The 17,962-nt window shown below is 34.7% G+C and overlaps 1 protein-coding gene across 3 annotated transcripts in view; it reads left to right on the forward strand.

Moving 5' to 3' along the window:
* nhsl1b (NHS-like 1b) overlaps nt 1-17,962 on the forward strand; it is a 166,240-nt gene that overhangs the window by 72,213 nt on the left and 76,065 nt on the right. Inside the window, exon 1 of one of the 3 annotated variants that reach the window (XM_056445451.1) lies at nt 2,191-3,142. The exons of the other annotated variants lie outside the window; for them this stretch is intronic. Coding sequence (XP_056301426.1) covers nt 2,926-3,142 — 217 coding nt within the window. The 5' untranslated portion in view covers nt 2,191-2,925. Of the gene's footprint in view, nt 1-2,190; nt 3,143-17,962 lie in introns of those variants that run through there. 3 annotated transcript variants of the gene reach the window in all.

Below are 17,962 nucleotides of genomic sequence, written 5' to 3' on the forward strand. Positions count from 1 at the left end.
TAATTCTCAACACCTGTCCACAGGAGGCTTGACAAAATAAAAAATAAAATAGATACTTAACATTATAATTCTTTACATAAAATTACTGAAGACAAGCAAAGGTGGCATGATCAAACAAACTAATAGTAGACTGTTTGTGCACACACTGCTGTTTTGTTTTTAAGCACTTTTTAAGAACACTATTAAAAATATTTATATTACTTTCTAATTTTAGGCTAACAGGTAAATCTTTCCACAATTTGGCTACCTTAACAGAGAAAACAGATTCACCAATTAAGGTCTTAAACTTTGGCACTAGACAGTCACCATTAGCAGTTGCTCGTGTGACTCGAGGTTTGATGCCTACTGATTAGATCAGAAAACAGCACTGGAGTATGATCATTTAAACATTTAAAAACCAATTTACGCTAATTAAATTTAATTAAACTATCAAAACTAAAAAGACTATGTTTACATAAAACATCACAATGATGTTATCGCATAGGTTTCAAGTTTATAATTAAAAACATATCTTTTCACCAAACAGCGAAACCCTTTCAAGCTTTTTATGTGTAGGCTTATATATTACAGTTCTGTAAAAATACTCTAAAATGTCTCTGTTAATGTTTTCAAACAATTATATTTGATTTACCAAAGTCACACAAGTGGCAATTTCACATCCGTCACATCAATAGCGGAGAGAAGTCACATCCATAACCAAGCTTTTTCCTCATAAATGCAAAAATATGAAATAAAATAAAATCAATAATTTTTGTTCAATAGTGAGCCGACTCTTATCCTTTTGATGATCATTGTTTCCTTTGGGTTGTGCAGTTTAATTCACAAAATTTCTACAAAGTATGTTATATTACTTTAAACTCGCAGACTTTTTTTTGGTCACATCCATAATACATGTTTATTTTCTGCATTTAAAAATATAAATAATGTTTTCAGATTGATATTTTTCTCATCCCACAACTCTGGTGAGTAGTTTTGGAAAACATAAAGAGATGTTTCAATATAATGTTAACATTCTATGTGAATTTATGTTTTGAGTTTTTCCTGCACATGTCACATCCATAACGCCGGAATTGCTCAATTATTTATTTCACCATACGTAATTTGCTCTTTCTTACTGGTAAGATTTTCTACTTTTTTTTTTGGTATCCCTGGTTTGAAACTCTCTGCCTTAGAGGATTGTAGGAAAGGGAGGGAAATCCAAAGGAGGAAGAGGAATGGAGAGTGCAGTGTCTGAAGCTTCAGCGGTTGCCGTGCGACTGAAGGGGAGGAGCAGAGATCAGAGGCAGAGATCACAGAGCAGCAAGGGAGTGTTTGGGGGCTGGTTTAAGGTCACATTTCACCAGCACTCCAGTTGTTTGTAATCCTAAACTTTCAATCCCACACTCAGTGTATGTAGGTGCTCTCTCTGGACTACTGTCAGCCCTGCTCTGATGCTGCGTGGGCCGTTGTGATTGTTTGCTCGTTTATGTGCGGTGAAGTGTCAGGTGAGTGACGCTGGAGAGTCAGGAAGAGGATCTGGTGCTGACTGTCCTCAGCGCCAGGGAGATAACATGGTACACGTCTACAACAGCACCTGATCCGGTTACCGCTGATGAAAAAGGAAAAGGACGTTCGGGTTTATCTATCATCTTTTTTGAAACACATGATGGCTTAAATCCTGGAAAAATCATTGGATGCAGTTTCACGTGGAAGTAGTAAGCCTTGATATGTAATGAAGTTTTATGTCTGATGGATCTTGAGATTTAAACAGCGTTGAGCCAAAAACAACTTTAAACTGCACTGTGTCTCCTTGTGAAGTGGCTCGCTCTGAAACCTTAACAACTGGTCTTGAAGTCACATTGGAGGGGCTTTGAAACTGCACCGTGTCTCCAAAACTTCTCACATGAATGGCAATCCTCAAAATAGCTGACGGATTAGCCTTATAATTACATTGAGTGGCTGTTAAATTGCACCGTGTCTCCTTGGTCGATGTCAAGCCTCAAAAACCATAGAAATTGGATTTATGGTCACACTGAACTGGCATTTAATCTGCATTCTGTATACTGGGTGTATGTCAAGCCTCAAAAAAAGCGTCAAAATTGGTCTTACAGCCACATTGGAGTAACTTTAGAAGTGCACTGTTTATCTTTTGTGGATGACAAGCCTCAAAAATCTTTCGAAATTGGTCACATTGGAGTGGCTTTAGAAGTGCGCCGTGTATCCTTGGTGGACATCAAACCTAAAAAAAAAACCTTCAAAATTGGTCTTATGGTCACATTGGAGTGGCTTTTAAACTGCATTCTGAATCCTAGGTGGATGTCAAGCCTCAAAAAAGCTTTAAAAGTGGTCCTACAGCCACATTGGAGGAACTTTGGAAGTGAGTTGTGTATCTTTAGTGGATGACAAACCTCAAAAATCCTTCGAAATTGGTCTTATGGTCACATTGGAGTGGCTTTTAAACTGCATTCTGTATCCTTGGAGGACATCAAGCCTAAAAAAATAAAAAACTAGTCTTATAATCACCTCGGAAGAGCTTTTAAACTGAACTATGTATCCTTGTTGAAAGGCAAGCCTAAAAAACTTAAAAAGTGGTCCTCTAATCACATTGGTGTGGCTTTTAAACTGAGCCGTTTCTCCTTGGTGGAAGTAAAGCCTTTAGTCGGGGGAAGACCGGAGATTTTCCAGCCTGCTGCTTGGGTTAATTACTACTTGTGGGTTGGGATTTCCAGGACTCACAGTGAACATTTTTTCTATGTAGTAAGGCACAAAAGATTCCACAGACACCTGTGGAAGTGGACTAGTCATTTTTTGGGGAAGATTGTCAGATTTTCTGGGTTTAAACCCCAATTAATGAATGATCCGGAAAGCATTCAACGTGTGATGATGACTTCTGAGCTCTCACACTTTTAAGTGACCTAAAACTCATCTGCTGACTTTGAAGAGGGTATGATGAGGGACAGGCGTTCTGGGTCTTTTAGGAGGGACAAGACAGAGAAGCCGGCGCCGATCTCTCGGGCTCTCAGCTGGCTGAGCGTGTCCTCTCTGTCCCAGCAAACACGCAAACTGTTCCGCAGCCAGAACAGCCTTCATAGCCACTCACACACTACACATGGAGGAGAGGATGAAGATGACAACTGGGTTTATGAGCCCCAGCACTACATAGGTGAGGAGAAAGTGGGTGGGTGTGGTGGATGTGTGAGTGTGTGCACTTTGTGGTGAGAGACCCTGAGGATATGTGACTGTCTTGAATGAAATGGTAATTAAGTGTAATAAGGTATGTTTTTTTCATGTTTGTTATAGTTTTTATGTTCAACAAGGCTACATTTATTTGATTAAAGACTAGAAATAGTAATATTGTTAAATATTATCTCAATTAAAAATATTTTCTATAATAATAATAATACCTTTTATTTCTAGGCACCTTTCAAAATACTCAAGCACACCTTACAATGTCACAAGCACATCATAAAAATACAAAGACAAATAGAAGAAGAAGTTCTATGAGAATATATATTTAAAATGTACTTTATTCATGTAATGCAAAGCTGAATTGTTAGCATCATTAATCAGGTAATGTATTAATAATATATTTGTATTGAATTTATGACAGTAAGCATAAATTTATTTTTGTTTTATATAGCATACATTTATAGTGCCGTTTAAAAGTTTTAGAACGGTAACTCGACTCTTCTCATGAGTGCTGTGTTTATTTGATCCAAACTAATTTATTTTAGCCTAAATGTGACATTATGAATGTCTTTATTGTTTTGATAAATAGGATATATGCAGAAGTATGCAGAAGGACTTTTAATTTTGCCGTAACCTGGGTCAATCGCTTCCGGCAAACTGTATACAATAACAAAATCGCCGCGTTTAAGGTCTGTTTTCTTTAAAAACCAACAATCTCCACTGCCTGATTGAATCTAAAGTGCATTTCAGATTGTACAAGAAGCACTACATTACACTATGTTTTCTCATGCTATTTCTTTAAAGTATGAACATTTATTTTACCTCAGTGTTTGTAATGGTGTTTCTGCGCTTGCCTGCTAATCCTGACGGGCACATGTAAACAGCTTTTCTCGATTTTTCTCGATCTCGATTTACACTTGAACAACTAAATGAATGCTGAAGTCTATTTAACTGATTATATTTTAATTACATTACAACATCGATGCTGTAAACTGTATGAAACTGAATAAATTGACCGTTAATAAAAAATGATTAAATAGACACATTGACCGTTCACCAGAAGTTTGGGAAGAAGCACTAGCTGGGCATATACCCTATTTAATGCATACTTGGTGAACAGTTTCTAATCTATTAATATAGTTTCAACAAGTAAATGTATAACATTTCTCACCTAAAAAGTTTTGACAGGCATGGTAGAATGTTTCTGTTTCTTTTATGAAATCATTCTGTTTTAGACAAATGTTGTTCATTTGAAATTAATAATAAAAAAATAAATACACACTGAAAATGATCAAATGAGTATATTAGGATGTTTTCTGAATTATCATGTGACACTAAAGAAAATGACAGCTGAAAATTCAGCTTTGCATCACTGGAATAAATTGCCTTTTATAATATATTCAAACCCAAAACAGTATTTTTAATTGTAAAAATGTTGCAAAGCATTATTTTGTTTGATCAAATAGTTTCAGTTCTTATAACCGGACATCTTTTGAAAACATGAACACTTCTTAACCATCTAAAAATTGTTATACATTTTCCTGTATATATACTAGGGCTGTGCAATATATAATTTCAGCATCGATATCGCAATGTGTGTGTCTGCAATAGTCGCATCCCAAGATATGCAATGTTAAGTTGGGATTATAGTCGATCAGCAATTGAGTATACATAAGATTTGTGAAGTGAAACCTTGGAGTGTTTCAAAGGCATTTCAAGAGTGTGTAATGCATTCGGACACAAAAACATACAACATTGGTAACTTTAATGAAGAAAAATTTACTGATTTATTAATACACTGAAGACTATACAGTGTTAAAAATCCAAAATCAAACAAAAACTGCTCAGGGGTAGGTTAAAAAATTTGTCTGTGCTCTTTTGGGCAAGGGATTGATCAGAATAAACAGCAAAAATCAGTCCAAGGCACTCGAAAAATGGGGAAAAATATTTAAGTTTTACACAAAGTTTTTAATATTTTTTCCACATTTTTCTAGTGCCTTGGACTGATTTTTACTATACAGTGTTATTTTACATCACTAAATTTCTGTATTTAAATACTGTTTTTCTCTCCGGAAAACCCTAAAAAAGTGTTTATTTGCTTTTTTCTTTGCCCTATTTTAATCATTCTTGCAATTTTATTTTTATACATGATCACACCCTTACATAATCAACCCAACCAGTCTAAATGAATGATTTCTTCCCAGATAGAGCTATTCAAGCCTTCTGGTGAAATTGTTTTTATATTGCAGCAAAACAAAACATTGCAATGTCAGATTTTTCCAATATCGTGCAGCCCTAATATATATACATGCATGCATACTTTGTCTCATATCATAGAAATGTGCCAAAAGTTATATACTTAAAGGTCTGATTCAGATATTTTCCTACAGCTCTATACAGTAAACCAGTGATCCAGTTGCTCCATGTCTGGTTTAACAGTTACTGGATTCCCCTATTGTCTGTGCATTGTCTTTATTGTTGCTCCTGCAGGAAGTGAGAGAGTGAGTTGTTTACGAGGAGGCAGAAATTAGGTCACAGTCTTTTTTATTGCAGTTGTGTCTTTGTTTGAGTCGTTAGCACGTCTTCCTCATGGACAGATTAAGTGAGGGCTGTAGAGGTTGACCAGAGGCCTTTGAGCATGCGAAATAGGAAGAGAGTGTTAGAAAACAGCTAAAGCAGCTTAAAGATGAGTCTGCGTAAATGGGTGATGTCACTGACTGGTGGTGATGTGTGTGTGTGTGTGTGTGTGTGTGAGTGGACGCAGGAGGAAAGATGCCCTCTTTGTGCCTACTGAAGTCAGTCTTTCCGGACACTGCTGTTCCGCTTTAATACTGAATGTCTGAATAATGTTTGTTTTGTTTTGTTGATGTACTGAATTAGTGGTTATTTTTGCCTGCAAAATAAAGTCATCTCTGCTTTAAAGTTGAGTTGAGGTAAGCAATATTATCAAGAGAATTCAAGTGTTTTTAGCTCTGAATATAACTTTTATATGTCTGTGTTAACCCTCTAATTGCTGATTTTCAGTACAATTAAGCTTTCTTCACATTTATATTTGTGATTTTAAACCAGAATTTTGTGTAATTCGTTATATAAAGAAGTAGAGCTTCATAATATATCGTTTCAGCATCGATATCGCAATGTGTGTGTCCGCAATAGTCACAACATCATATGCAATGTTTTGTTTGGTTCATAGTTCTACTGTATTTAATTTATTGAATTATTTATTATATTTATTGAATTATTTATTTAATTCATTGAACTATTTTTCACATTTGTTTTGCTTTCTGTTCTCATAATTACACACATATATATGTACACGCATATCAAAGGGTTCAAATATGGAGTCTTTACACATACAAAGGGTTATCAAGGAAATCTTTCGGGTTTTAATTAGTCTAGGGTGAGGCAGAAACTGATTTCTTTACAGATAGAAAGACCCACATTATTCTCAATTATGCATATCTCTTTGTGTTGGTCTGAATGTCCAGTGGCACATAGTTTGCTTTGTAAATCAAATGAAAAATCAGCCACTCCTGCGTGAAAGCAGAAACTCCACCCTGTATATGTATATGTGTGTGTGTGTGTGTGTATGTGTGTGTGTGTGTGTGTGTGTGTGTAACTCTACGCTGCATCTAATGGGATATTCAATGAGGGTAAAGTTACTGTAGGGTTGAACCCTGCGTTTCCTCAGCTGTTACTGCTGACTCTGTTTCGCTCTATTTAGCTTGACTTCTGACAATCAGATGTTTTGGTGAACAGATTTGCCTATTCATTTCTGCTCCAGCATAAGCACAGCGGTGGATTTACATGACTTGTGACTTGCGCAAATGCCTGGCACGTTTTTATACAGGTGCGCATTAGTATTTCTAAATTGTTTTGTGTGTAGTCAAGAATCAGATTTGATCTATCAAATGGCACTCATCTTTCAGCAACTGAGCAACTGGCTTAACAGGTCACGCAGTCTACTCTATTACACAGTATTTTCGTATTAAATGATTTTTATAATTTTTTAACGCTTAAAATGTATGTAAGACTGTTTAATAGATTTTCTTTTATTTATTAGACATGTACATATATCTATGTTATGTAGAGATAAAACAGGGTGTCCACGGGTTCTTAAAGTTGATAAATCAATGTAGAGAAATTTAAGGCCCTTAAAAAGTGTTAAAAGTCTTAAATGCTATTTTGCATGGTATTAAATTTTTATATTATTTTGTTTATGCATTGTATGATTGTATGCTAAAGTTTGCCTGAATTAAATCTGCGAATATCAGGATGCTGTGCAGTTTATGAAATCAATGAAATCCTACTAGATTTGGCATCATGCTGCTTTGTTTACTGCAGCTTTACAGGCGCCAACCTGCTGAATTAGCTGGATTTATTCATTCATTCATTTTCTTTTCGGCTTAGTCCCTTTATTAATCTGTGGTCACCACAGCGGAATGAACTGAATCATTTGCACCTCACTTCTCCTAAAATGTATTCATTCTTTTTGTTTATTTTGTAGATAACTGACCAACAAAGAATACATTAAAATAAAGATACAAATTATGCCAAATGAAATTTGTTACAAAAGAAAATATTTTTTTCAACAAAATTAGGCTATATGTAGTGGTCAAAAATTATTTCAGTGTTTCCTGTTGATATTTTGGGGTTTTCCTAATTTTTTTTTTTCAGTCTTATCAGGTAACAATCCAAAGTAAGTCAAAATTTCACTTTGTGAGTTGTTCTTTTAAAGAGATTGTTGCGGATGTTGTAGCTACTAAATCATATTAATAGGAACAGAAATGAACCGATTCAGACGTGCGTTCGAACTGAAGCGCTAGAAAATGTGCAATAGTTACCATAAAACGCGCGACCTCTACACAGTTTTGCAACCAAATGGCTCCACAGACTATTAAATAAAATGGTCTATTGTTGCACAAAAGTGTGAGCATTTTAGTGACTTTTCCACATGCAACATTATCTGTTGTAGATAAAACATCAATGACGAAACTACTGTTTACAAACTACAGTGGCACCGCCGGTATTTAAGAGCCATGGCATTGTGATACTACAATAGTACCGGTAAATTGTGCAACTGTAATATGAATAATGTTTTATTTTTGGATTAATTTCTTACAGTTAAAGTCTCACTAGTGTTTCCAGTTGAAAAGTGGTTATAAAGTTTTAAAATGTATGGAAAGAGTCTTAAAAAGGTCTTATAAGCTAATTGAATTCCTGTATATACTCTGTAAAAATAAAAAATAGTTGGAAAGAATCTACTTGTATGTATTAATTATTAGTTTTTGTCACTGTAAAGAGAGAAAAAAATGAAATCATGAAGACTAGTGTGTCTAAAAAGTTAAACGTTTAGTACAATATAAATGAATATAAATGACATTATATATGAGGCTGCATCATTTAATAAAAAAAAAAACCTTTTAATACCTTATAAATTCATTGGGATTTTTTTTACCTAATACCTAATTCACAATTTAAATGAAAGTTTATTATAGTAAAAGATGACCAGTGTCTCTACATTAGACACTTTTTATTTCTTATAAATACATTTTAAGGCATGTTTCTTCATTTACTACACTGTAAAACCCAAAAAGGTAATGCAAACCATTTGAGGAAACCGATTGCAACAAACCATTTAAGTTCAAAAAGTAATTCTAATAACTACTGTGAACTTAATCCATTTGAGTAAATGAAGCAATTTGAGCACCGTAAAACCCAATAAATGAAGAGAACTCAAACCAACTGAGTACTGTAAAACCCAAGAAGTTAAGGCAAAACAAACTGTTTGAGGAAACTGATTGCTATACAAACTATTTGAGTTTAAAAAAAACTAATCTATGCAAGTAGTGTGAACTTACTCCATTTAAGTTGAAGTAATGAGGTTTTTAATTAACTTATTACCTTCAACACTGAGTTCAAAACTCTTTTCAAATGAGTAGAATTAACTTTCAGTAGATTTTCAGTTAACTACACTCATTTCATTTGATAAAGTTGACTGTTGGGTTTTACAGTGTAACAGTCTTCTTTAATTCTCTCCCCGTGTTATTCATATATCTTACATTTAATCTCATGCACATGTGCATACGGACACACATGCTGAGGCATAGCAGGAAAACCAGCTCTTTTCCAAAGCAGGAAACAACGCAGGAAGTATCTCCAAAAAGCCCCTAAATGTCAGGTCTATATAAAAATCCTGATGTTAACAAGAGTACAAGCTTCTAAATTTAAAACGTATATTTATTCTTTTGGCACCTACGGGATACGTGCAAGCCCAATTAAACTGGCGTAACTGCAGCTCCTGCCCTCTTTTTTTAAACGTATCCTATAATTTTGGGCTGTCAGGCTCTTGTAGTAGACCCATAATTTGGGGGTGCGGGTTGCCCGGCGACAGGATGTTTTTGCCCATTACTATGGCAGGGAATTGACCGATTGTGTGGTTGCCCTGATTCTCCACAAGACAGATCCTTGGCAGAATATATTTCTCTTGGAGACAGTTTTGGGACATAATCTGTGCTTTATGCTGATTGAGGATTAATTGAGGATGGGATTATTTTGTTGGAATTGTTCGGCTCTTGTGGGTTTGGTTCATTTTAGTTGTTCATTCATTCATTCATTTTCTTTTCGGCTTAGTCCCTTTATTTATTTATTATTATTATTATTTTTATTTTTATTTTTTCAGAGTTTTCACCTTTAATGTATAGGAAGGTAGAGAGTATTAACAGGAAAGCATGGGGAGCAGAGAGAGGGGAAGGATCGGCATAGGACCACAAGGCGGAAATCAAACTCGGGTCTCCGTGAGCACCGGAGTGCATGTGTCAATGCATTAACCACTACGCCCCTGGCGCAGACTCGGCTTAGTCCCTTTATTAATCTGGCATCGCCACAGTGGAATGAACTGCCAACTTATCCAGCATATGTTTTGTGCAGCAGATGCCCTTCCAGCGACCTTCTTGCTGTGAGACGATCGTGCTACTCACTGCTTGGCCCGGATGCCCTTTAGTTGTTCATTTTAAAGTATTTCTAAGTAGTGTACTTAAGAGACTCAAATAGGGATGTAACGGGTTTACAAAATTCACATTTCGGTTCGATACGGCACAATAGCTATGTATCCATAGAAGATGCAAATTAAACGTATACACAAAACTGCAATATCACAAAACATTTGTGATTTAAAGCACAGTCTATCCAATGAGACAGATAGAACGAAATCATAATTTCCTGTAAAGCTGGCACCAGGTATCAAAAGGAAAGATGGAATTTGCTGCGGTAGAAGAAGCCACTGCAGGACTTTTGAAATATATAATAAATTATTTGTACCTCAGAAGACATTGACGAAACACAATGAGTGTGCATACCTTTTTTATGCATGTTTTTAAAATGTATGCATCTTGCTGTGTCCATTGAGCATTTTTCTATGCGATATTCCAAAATGTGCATAAAAATAGGTGGATGGAAACAAAGCGATACAGTTCTGTACACTGTTGATTAGTGGTATAACGAATCACAAATCTCACGGTTCAACACATATGGTTTTTGAGTCACGGATCAGACCATTTTTTGGATCAGCAAAAAAGGAGGACACAAATATCATTTGCTTTCCATTTATACAAACATATTACTGCAAAAACCATTGCTTTTAACAAACAGAACTTAGAACCTGTAATTTTAATAAAAATCAACAAAAGAACCAGCTAAAAAACAGGGAAAATATTCAATAAGAAAAATGAGCTTTGCTACTGTTGCTGATATTGCTAAATATAGAAATCTAACATCTTGTTCAACATATCAAATTTATTTTCAATTAATATTTCAGCAATTCACACAATACTTCATGTTTCATTATAGGTGTATCATTTTTGAAAACCTATGATATAATTTTGATGGTTGTTTGTCGCCACCCATTGGTTATACAATGTAATTGCTTCAACATTCACCAGCATCAAGTTCCATTAAACGACGGTTTTAATCTTTATTATAAACATCAGTGTTTATATCCGAACTATAAACTGTTCTCCCAGTGCTTCTGTGTTATTTAATTGTTTGTAATCTTGGGAAAAAGGAATATGTTTTTATTATTTTGGTCTCTCTTTCTTTTCATTAAACAATTATTTGTATCAGTCATTTAAAGGTCATATATTAACTGAAGTATTTTTTGAGTCTGATGTTTTGCATAGTAATGAACGTTTGCTCCACTTAAATATGGGCATTTGGACAAATGGTCTGTGTAGAAATTTGAGCTGAAACTTTACAAATACATTCTGTGGACACCTGAGATTTATATTACAGCTTGTAAAAGGGACAAGCCTTCAGTACACAAAAAGTTCTTCAAAAGTCTTTTGAATGATTTGTTAAAAGAACTGAATTAATGCACACTTTTCTTGCCATTATTGTGCGGAGTTTTGCTTACAGTCCAAACTCATTTAAGTGTTAATTAAAATATAGCTAAAATAAAATTGTATATACATTTTGACATATAATCTGTATCATCTGTACACTTTACATTTAATGTTATTATTTCATTACTGAAAATGTGTCATTTCATTTGTGTTAAACATATCATATATATAATAAAACAAATCATTTGGTAGCACTTTATTTTGGTGGTCCATTTGAGTATTAGTAGACTGTCTGCTAAATATCTGGTGATGCTGCTCCTTTAACAGACATTTAACTGACTATAAGAAACTTTGCAAGTACATGTCAACTTACTCTAACCCTAACCCCAACCCTAACTTCAACCCAACAGTCTACTTATAATCTAATTAGAATTAGTTGACATGTAGATGCAATGTAACAAATGGACCATCAAAATAAAGTGTGACCATATATATATATATATATATATATATATATATATATATATATATATATATATATATATATATATATATATACACAATTGTTTTTATTCTTTTTTTAAAAATAATTATTCATTTTATGTTATTATGTCAATATTTCATTACCGCCATAGTGTCTGCTGATACCGTCACAAAAGTATTAATACAGTGTTAATATCAATGCAGTATTAATACAAGAAGACTTAGACAACTTTGTCTGACTACTGCATTTAAATCTAACTGTTTTTTTTTTTCTTTCTTTCTGTCGCTTTTTCTTATGTGCTGTTTCTGATTTGCTCCTTGCAACACTCAGGTAAGTGAACCTTCATTTCTTATAATATTAAACCAGAAAGTTAAAAATTTTTAATTATTAGTCACAACTGCTCCTGCAGATAAGCTTTTGCTAACCAATAAAAAACAAAAAACTCTACACTCAGTTATGCCATACCACTAGGTGTCAGTATTAAAACACTATGACTTTTAAAAAGGCTTCAATCCAAAGCAATTTGTAGTTCATTTAAAGGGATAGTTTACCCAAAAGGGGAAATTCTGCCATCATTTACTCATCTTTCACTTGTTTAATTTTCTTTCCTCCTGTTGAACTCAAAGAAAGATATACTAAAGAATGTTGGAAAATGCAGCCTTTATTGTCTTCCATTGTATTTTTTGTTCCTACTATGGATGTTTATGGGTGCTTTTTGCCAGCATTCTTCAGATTATCTTGTGTTGTGTTGAACAGAAGAATATTAGAGTGTTAAACGTGAGAAAATGTTCATTTTTGGATGAACTATACTATTTTTGCACTTTTTTGTCATATGTTTGAAAAGTAAGAGTCAGCTCAATATAGTACAAAAATGATCTAACTTTCTTTTGTTGGAATTACTGTAATACTTGCATTAGTTAATAATAATGGTAATTAGAAATTTAGAGAAAAATTAATAACCTAGATTTCCACCTATAAACCTAAATTGAAATCATTTTATCACGGATTTTGGTTTTTAAAAAAGTATGTTTTTGTTTGTATATTTAAAAGTAAGTTTTTGTCTGTATATCCTGTCAATTATAGTCAAAGTCCTTTTAACACAAGTCATTTCACTCGGCGGCCATCTTTGAAATGCCTTTTGGGCAGTATGCTTGGGCATTCTGTCTAAACGGAAAAAGATCAAATTGTCCAAAACTGCTTGCCAAGCTTACGATTATATTACATATTTGTAATCACCAATAAACTTAAACAACAACTGTCTCATAAGTTTAATTTCTAAACATTTAAATCAAACAAAATCAGCATTTTTTTCAGTTTTCCCAAGCTAATGCTCATGTACACTCAAAAACAACGAGATCACGACACCAACCTTATTTATGGCCGTGTTACACATTATCATCCTCTAAATAATGCTTCGTCTGATCGCGCTGCTCTTCACAAGTGATTCACAAATTGGTCTTGATGGTGCATTTCCTCCAGAAAGTTTGAGTAGTTGCTGTCATGTGATGTGCGTTTGACAGGACAGACTGTACCTCGCATTTGTTTTATACGGATTATAAAACCAAAAAAACTTTAGTTTTTAAGTATAGTTGGTTCATTTAAAAGTACAGATTTCAAGCTTTATGTGTATATATTTCTTATGTCTATGAAGCAGGTATTTCCTGAGATTCCAGTGTGTTTGTTGACACACGTCTGACACGTCTGGTCTAGGATTCTTCCCCGGACAATCCTCAGTCTATAGCGATTGTTGCTTGGCTCCTGTACTAGTAGGCGGGGCTTCAATCGCCATATTGACCCTAACACTTTTCCCCATTCAAAACTATACGAGGGACATGTCTTGCGTATCAATAGTCTTTGTTATAGTTCTCAGAACAAAATGTGGAATCTGCAAAAATCTGTATCGGCAGGTCACACTTACCAAAAAATCAGATATTGGAATCGTCCCAGAAAACTGCAATCAGTACATTTCTACTAGCAAGTGTCCTACCCTCTGTACTAACAAACTACTTCAATGTGACATACTAAACCTGACTTGTTTCGGTGTTTGTACCTGTTGCAGTGTTTAAGCTGTTAATCCCAGTTTTCCACTTGACAGTGTTTTTAATTTGGCCTCAGGTGACAGACTATAGTAAAGCTGACCTAGTCTTTCACAATAGAGTGTATCCTGTGTTACTGGCATGCACCAAAATGAACCATTAATGGAACATGTAATTGAGAGAATAACCTGTACCAAAACAGGACATGCATGCATGCACAAAATCATTACAGTGACATCTGATGCACTTTTTTCATGCATGGAAGCACACACAAACATTTCTCACTCATGCCTGTAGGACACATTGGAGATGTTGGCAGTGTGTTTGGGCTTTTAGTGACCATTGATTTTTCCTCTTGCCAAAGGAGATGTAGTTTATATAGCTGTCAGGGTTTATCAGTATTTAGCTCATTAGCAGCTTTTGCCATTACCGTTTATAAGCCCAAACATATTTCACATTTTTAAATAGCGAATTCAGCCTTTTATTAGGCGTAATGAGTAGGATTTCAGCAAATGAAAGATTCATCCTTATCTACTGTCTGCACTTTCTCCAAAACGTGTCAGCATTTTTTTTGTCTATTGCATGTCTAGGTCATTTGACTCTTCCATTGGGAATCAATAAACCCTATAGGTTTTGGGTTTATTGTGTGCTCACCATTTCAGTGTTCACTAATTTGCTTTGAGATCACCTAATGTCATTTCCCTTTGGCCTTTCTGCTCTTCTTAATGATGATAGTGATCAAACCTGAACATTATACACTACCTGACAAAAGTCTTGTCGCCTTTTCAAGTTTTAGGAGGAACAAATAATAACTTGACTTCTAGTTGATCATTTGGTATCAGAAGTGGCTTATATGAAGGGCAAAGTCCTCTAGATTACGCTTATTTTACCAAAATAAAATATGATCATGCCTTGATTTTTAATTATTTAATTAGGACGGTAAGGTCTGACTTTGCTTAGACAAAAGTCTTGTCACTTAACAGAAATAATGTACAGTATAGAATATAAAGTCATGGTACAGTGAAAAAATAATTAATATTGTGTTTGACTCCCATGATATTGGAAAACTGCATCCATAAAGTCTTTGCGATGACTCAAATAACGTATTAATAAAGTCATCTGGAATGGCAAAGAAAGCGTTCTTGCAGGACTCCCAGAGTTTATCAAGATTCTTTGAATTCATCTTCAATGCCTCCTCCTCCATCTTACCCCAGACATGCTCAATAATGTTGATGTCTGTGGACTGGGCTAGCCAATCCTGGAGCACCTTGACCTTCTTTGCTTTCAGGAACTTTGTGGAGGCTGATATATGAGAGGGAGCGCTATCCTGCTGAAGATTTTGCCCTCTCCTGTGGTTTGTAATGTAATGGGCAGAACAAATGTCTTGATACCTCAGACTGTTGATGTTGCCATCCACCCTGCAGATCTCTCGCACTGCCCCATATTAAATGTAACCCCAAACCATGATTTTTCTTTTACCAAACTTGACTGATTTCTGGGAGAATCTTTGCTCCGTGTGGGTTCCAATAGGTCTTCTGCAGTATTTGTGATTATAGGGATGCAGTTCAACAGATAACTCATCAAAAAAATCTACCTTTTGCCACTTTTCCAAATGATCAACTAGAAGTCAAGTATTTGTTACTCTTACAACTTGGATCGACGACAAGACTTTTGTCAGGTAGTGTAGTGTCGGCTACTGTAAATGATCAAACTCTAAGATGTGTAAATGTTTATTTAAAGAGATAGTTCACAGATCAAATAAACTGTACTCCCTATTTACTCACCCTCAAGTAATGAATATAAATGATAAATGATGATATAAGTGTCAGGTTTGGGAACTGTTCTCTCTTTAATACGCACAGCTGGGGTGTAAAGCACCTATCAGTAAGGGATCTTGATAAAAGCGCATGTATTTGGCAAACAGTGGCAAACAAACGGGAATGCCTGTAAAGGGGGTTGGTGCTGAAATGGCTAGTCGGGACAGCTGTTAAGCTTTTGCTGGGTTTGATAACAGACTGACACAGTGTTTGGAGGGATTAAGTGATTGTGGTCTATCAGAGCACAGTTCAAAAAGGGGGTAAGCCTGAGCCTGCTTCTGTCCTGGAACTGCTGACTGTCCCGAAATGATCACAAACGCACACACCATGCTCGCATAAGAGTGTATAACTAAAATTGCGTGACAGAAATGATCACTAGCGAGGAAAATCGCATCCCGCATTGTGTTCTGCATGACAAAATTGTGATAACGTTTCATTTTTTTAAAATGCTGGGTTGTTTTAACCTAACGCTGTGTCAAATATGGTAAATCCAACAGTTGGGTTAAAAAATGGAATGAATTATTTTTTCAGGGTTTTCACCTTTAATGTATAGGACAGTAGAGATTATTGACAGGAAAGCAAAGAGGGGAAAGATCAGCATAGGACTGCGAGGCGGGAATTGAACTCGGGTCACCGTGAGCACCAGAGTGCATGTGTCGACGCAATAACCACTCCACCACTGGCCTGTCACAATAATCAATATATTGAATTGTCGCACAATACTTGGACATGACCTCAGTCATTTTTGGTGATGCAATATATATCGCCCATACATAAAAACCAATTCTAGCCACATTTTAGCTGATTGCACAACCTCTTTATCTCTATTGGAAGTGTCAGTGTCAGTATGGTTAAAAAACACTATGGTATTTGCTATACATTAAAATAGTATATTTTCATGTGGCTTTCTGACAACTGAAAATAGATCTGATAGCAGATATCGCAGCCTCTTTTTACCTTGCACTGTTTCTTGCACTTCATTTACTATTATTCATTTGTTTAGGAGATACCTTTTACATTCTGATTCCAAGGCCTAATTATTAAATTGTTAAAATGATTATTATTAAATGAAATATTCTTAAGAATAAAATATGATGTGTTCTTTAGAAGAGTGTACTTGCATTAAGATGCTAATATATTGTCATTCTTACATTAAATAATAATGAGTGTCATAAAATTTTTTTAAAATGACAATAGTATAGTTTATCGCAATATATTTTGGTGCAATGTATCGTACAACAAAAAAAAACCAATATCGTGACAGCTTAAAAAAACAATTGAATCAATTGGCTAGAGCTTTATCATTTTAGCATTTAATATTATAGTTGAAATTTTCTTAAAGAACAATTGACTTAAAATATACCTGATCAATATACTTGACACATTTTATTATATATGTAATATACAAGGCATCCGCAGGGTCTTAAAATGTCCTAAATTTTAAAACCAAAATTTTTGGCCTTAAAATGTCTTAAATTCATTAAAATATTGGGTTGTAGGTCTTAAATCATTTTGAACAGGTCTTAATTTTGCTTTATCCAAGTAATGCTACTCAGTCGGACCGACATTCATCCAATGACCAACAATACATCTCAATTAAACCTTTTTTCATTATTATTTTTTTTTTATTTCAAGGAGATACAATTGACAACAGCAAAATCCCCAAATTAAATTCCTTAATCAGAGAAAGAAAACAATTACACAATTCCTCATGATAATACCGGGCCATTAGAAAAAGTCTTTAACCCTGTATAAGTCTTAAATTTCGTTCTTAACGGTCTTAAAAGGGTCTTAAAAAGTCTTAAATTTGACTTGAGGAAACCTGCAGAAACCCTGAATATACCTCACCCACCTGATGCATATACAAATAAACAAACTGATTGAATAGTAATTCATAGTCATATAGGAGGATCTGTGTAATAAGTGTCAAAACCCAATGCTTAATACTGCATTTGCTGAAATGGGAAAAATTATATGATCTGCAAGTCAAGACAATATATGTTTTCATCTTAATTTAATCCCTTAAAATATGTTAAAATACAACAACTTAATTTTTACTTAAGCAAGATTCAGCTTCCTGTTTAAAGTCAGTTGTATGTAACATATGTTAAAATATCT

Source organism: Danio aesculapii, chromosome 20, assembly GCF_903798145.1.
Source record: "Danio aesculapii chromosome 20, fDanAes4.1, whole genome shotgun sequence".
Classification (NCBI taxonomy): Eukaryota; Metazoa; Chordata; class Actinopteri; order Cypriniformes; family Danionidae; genus Danio; species Danio aesculapii.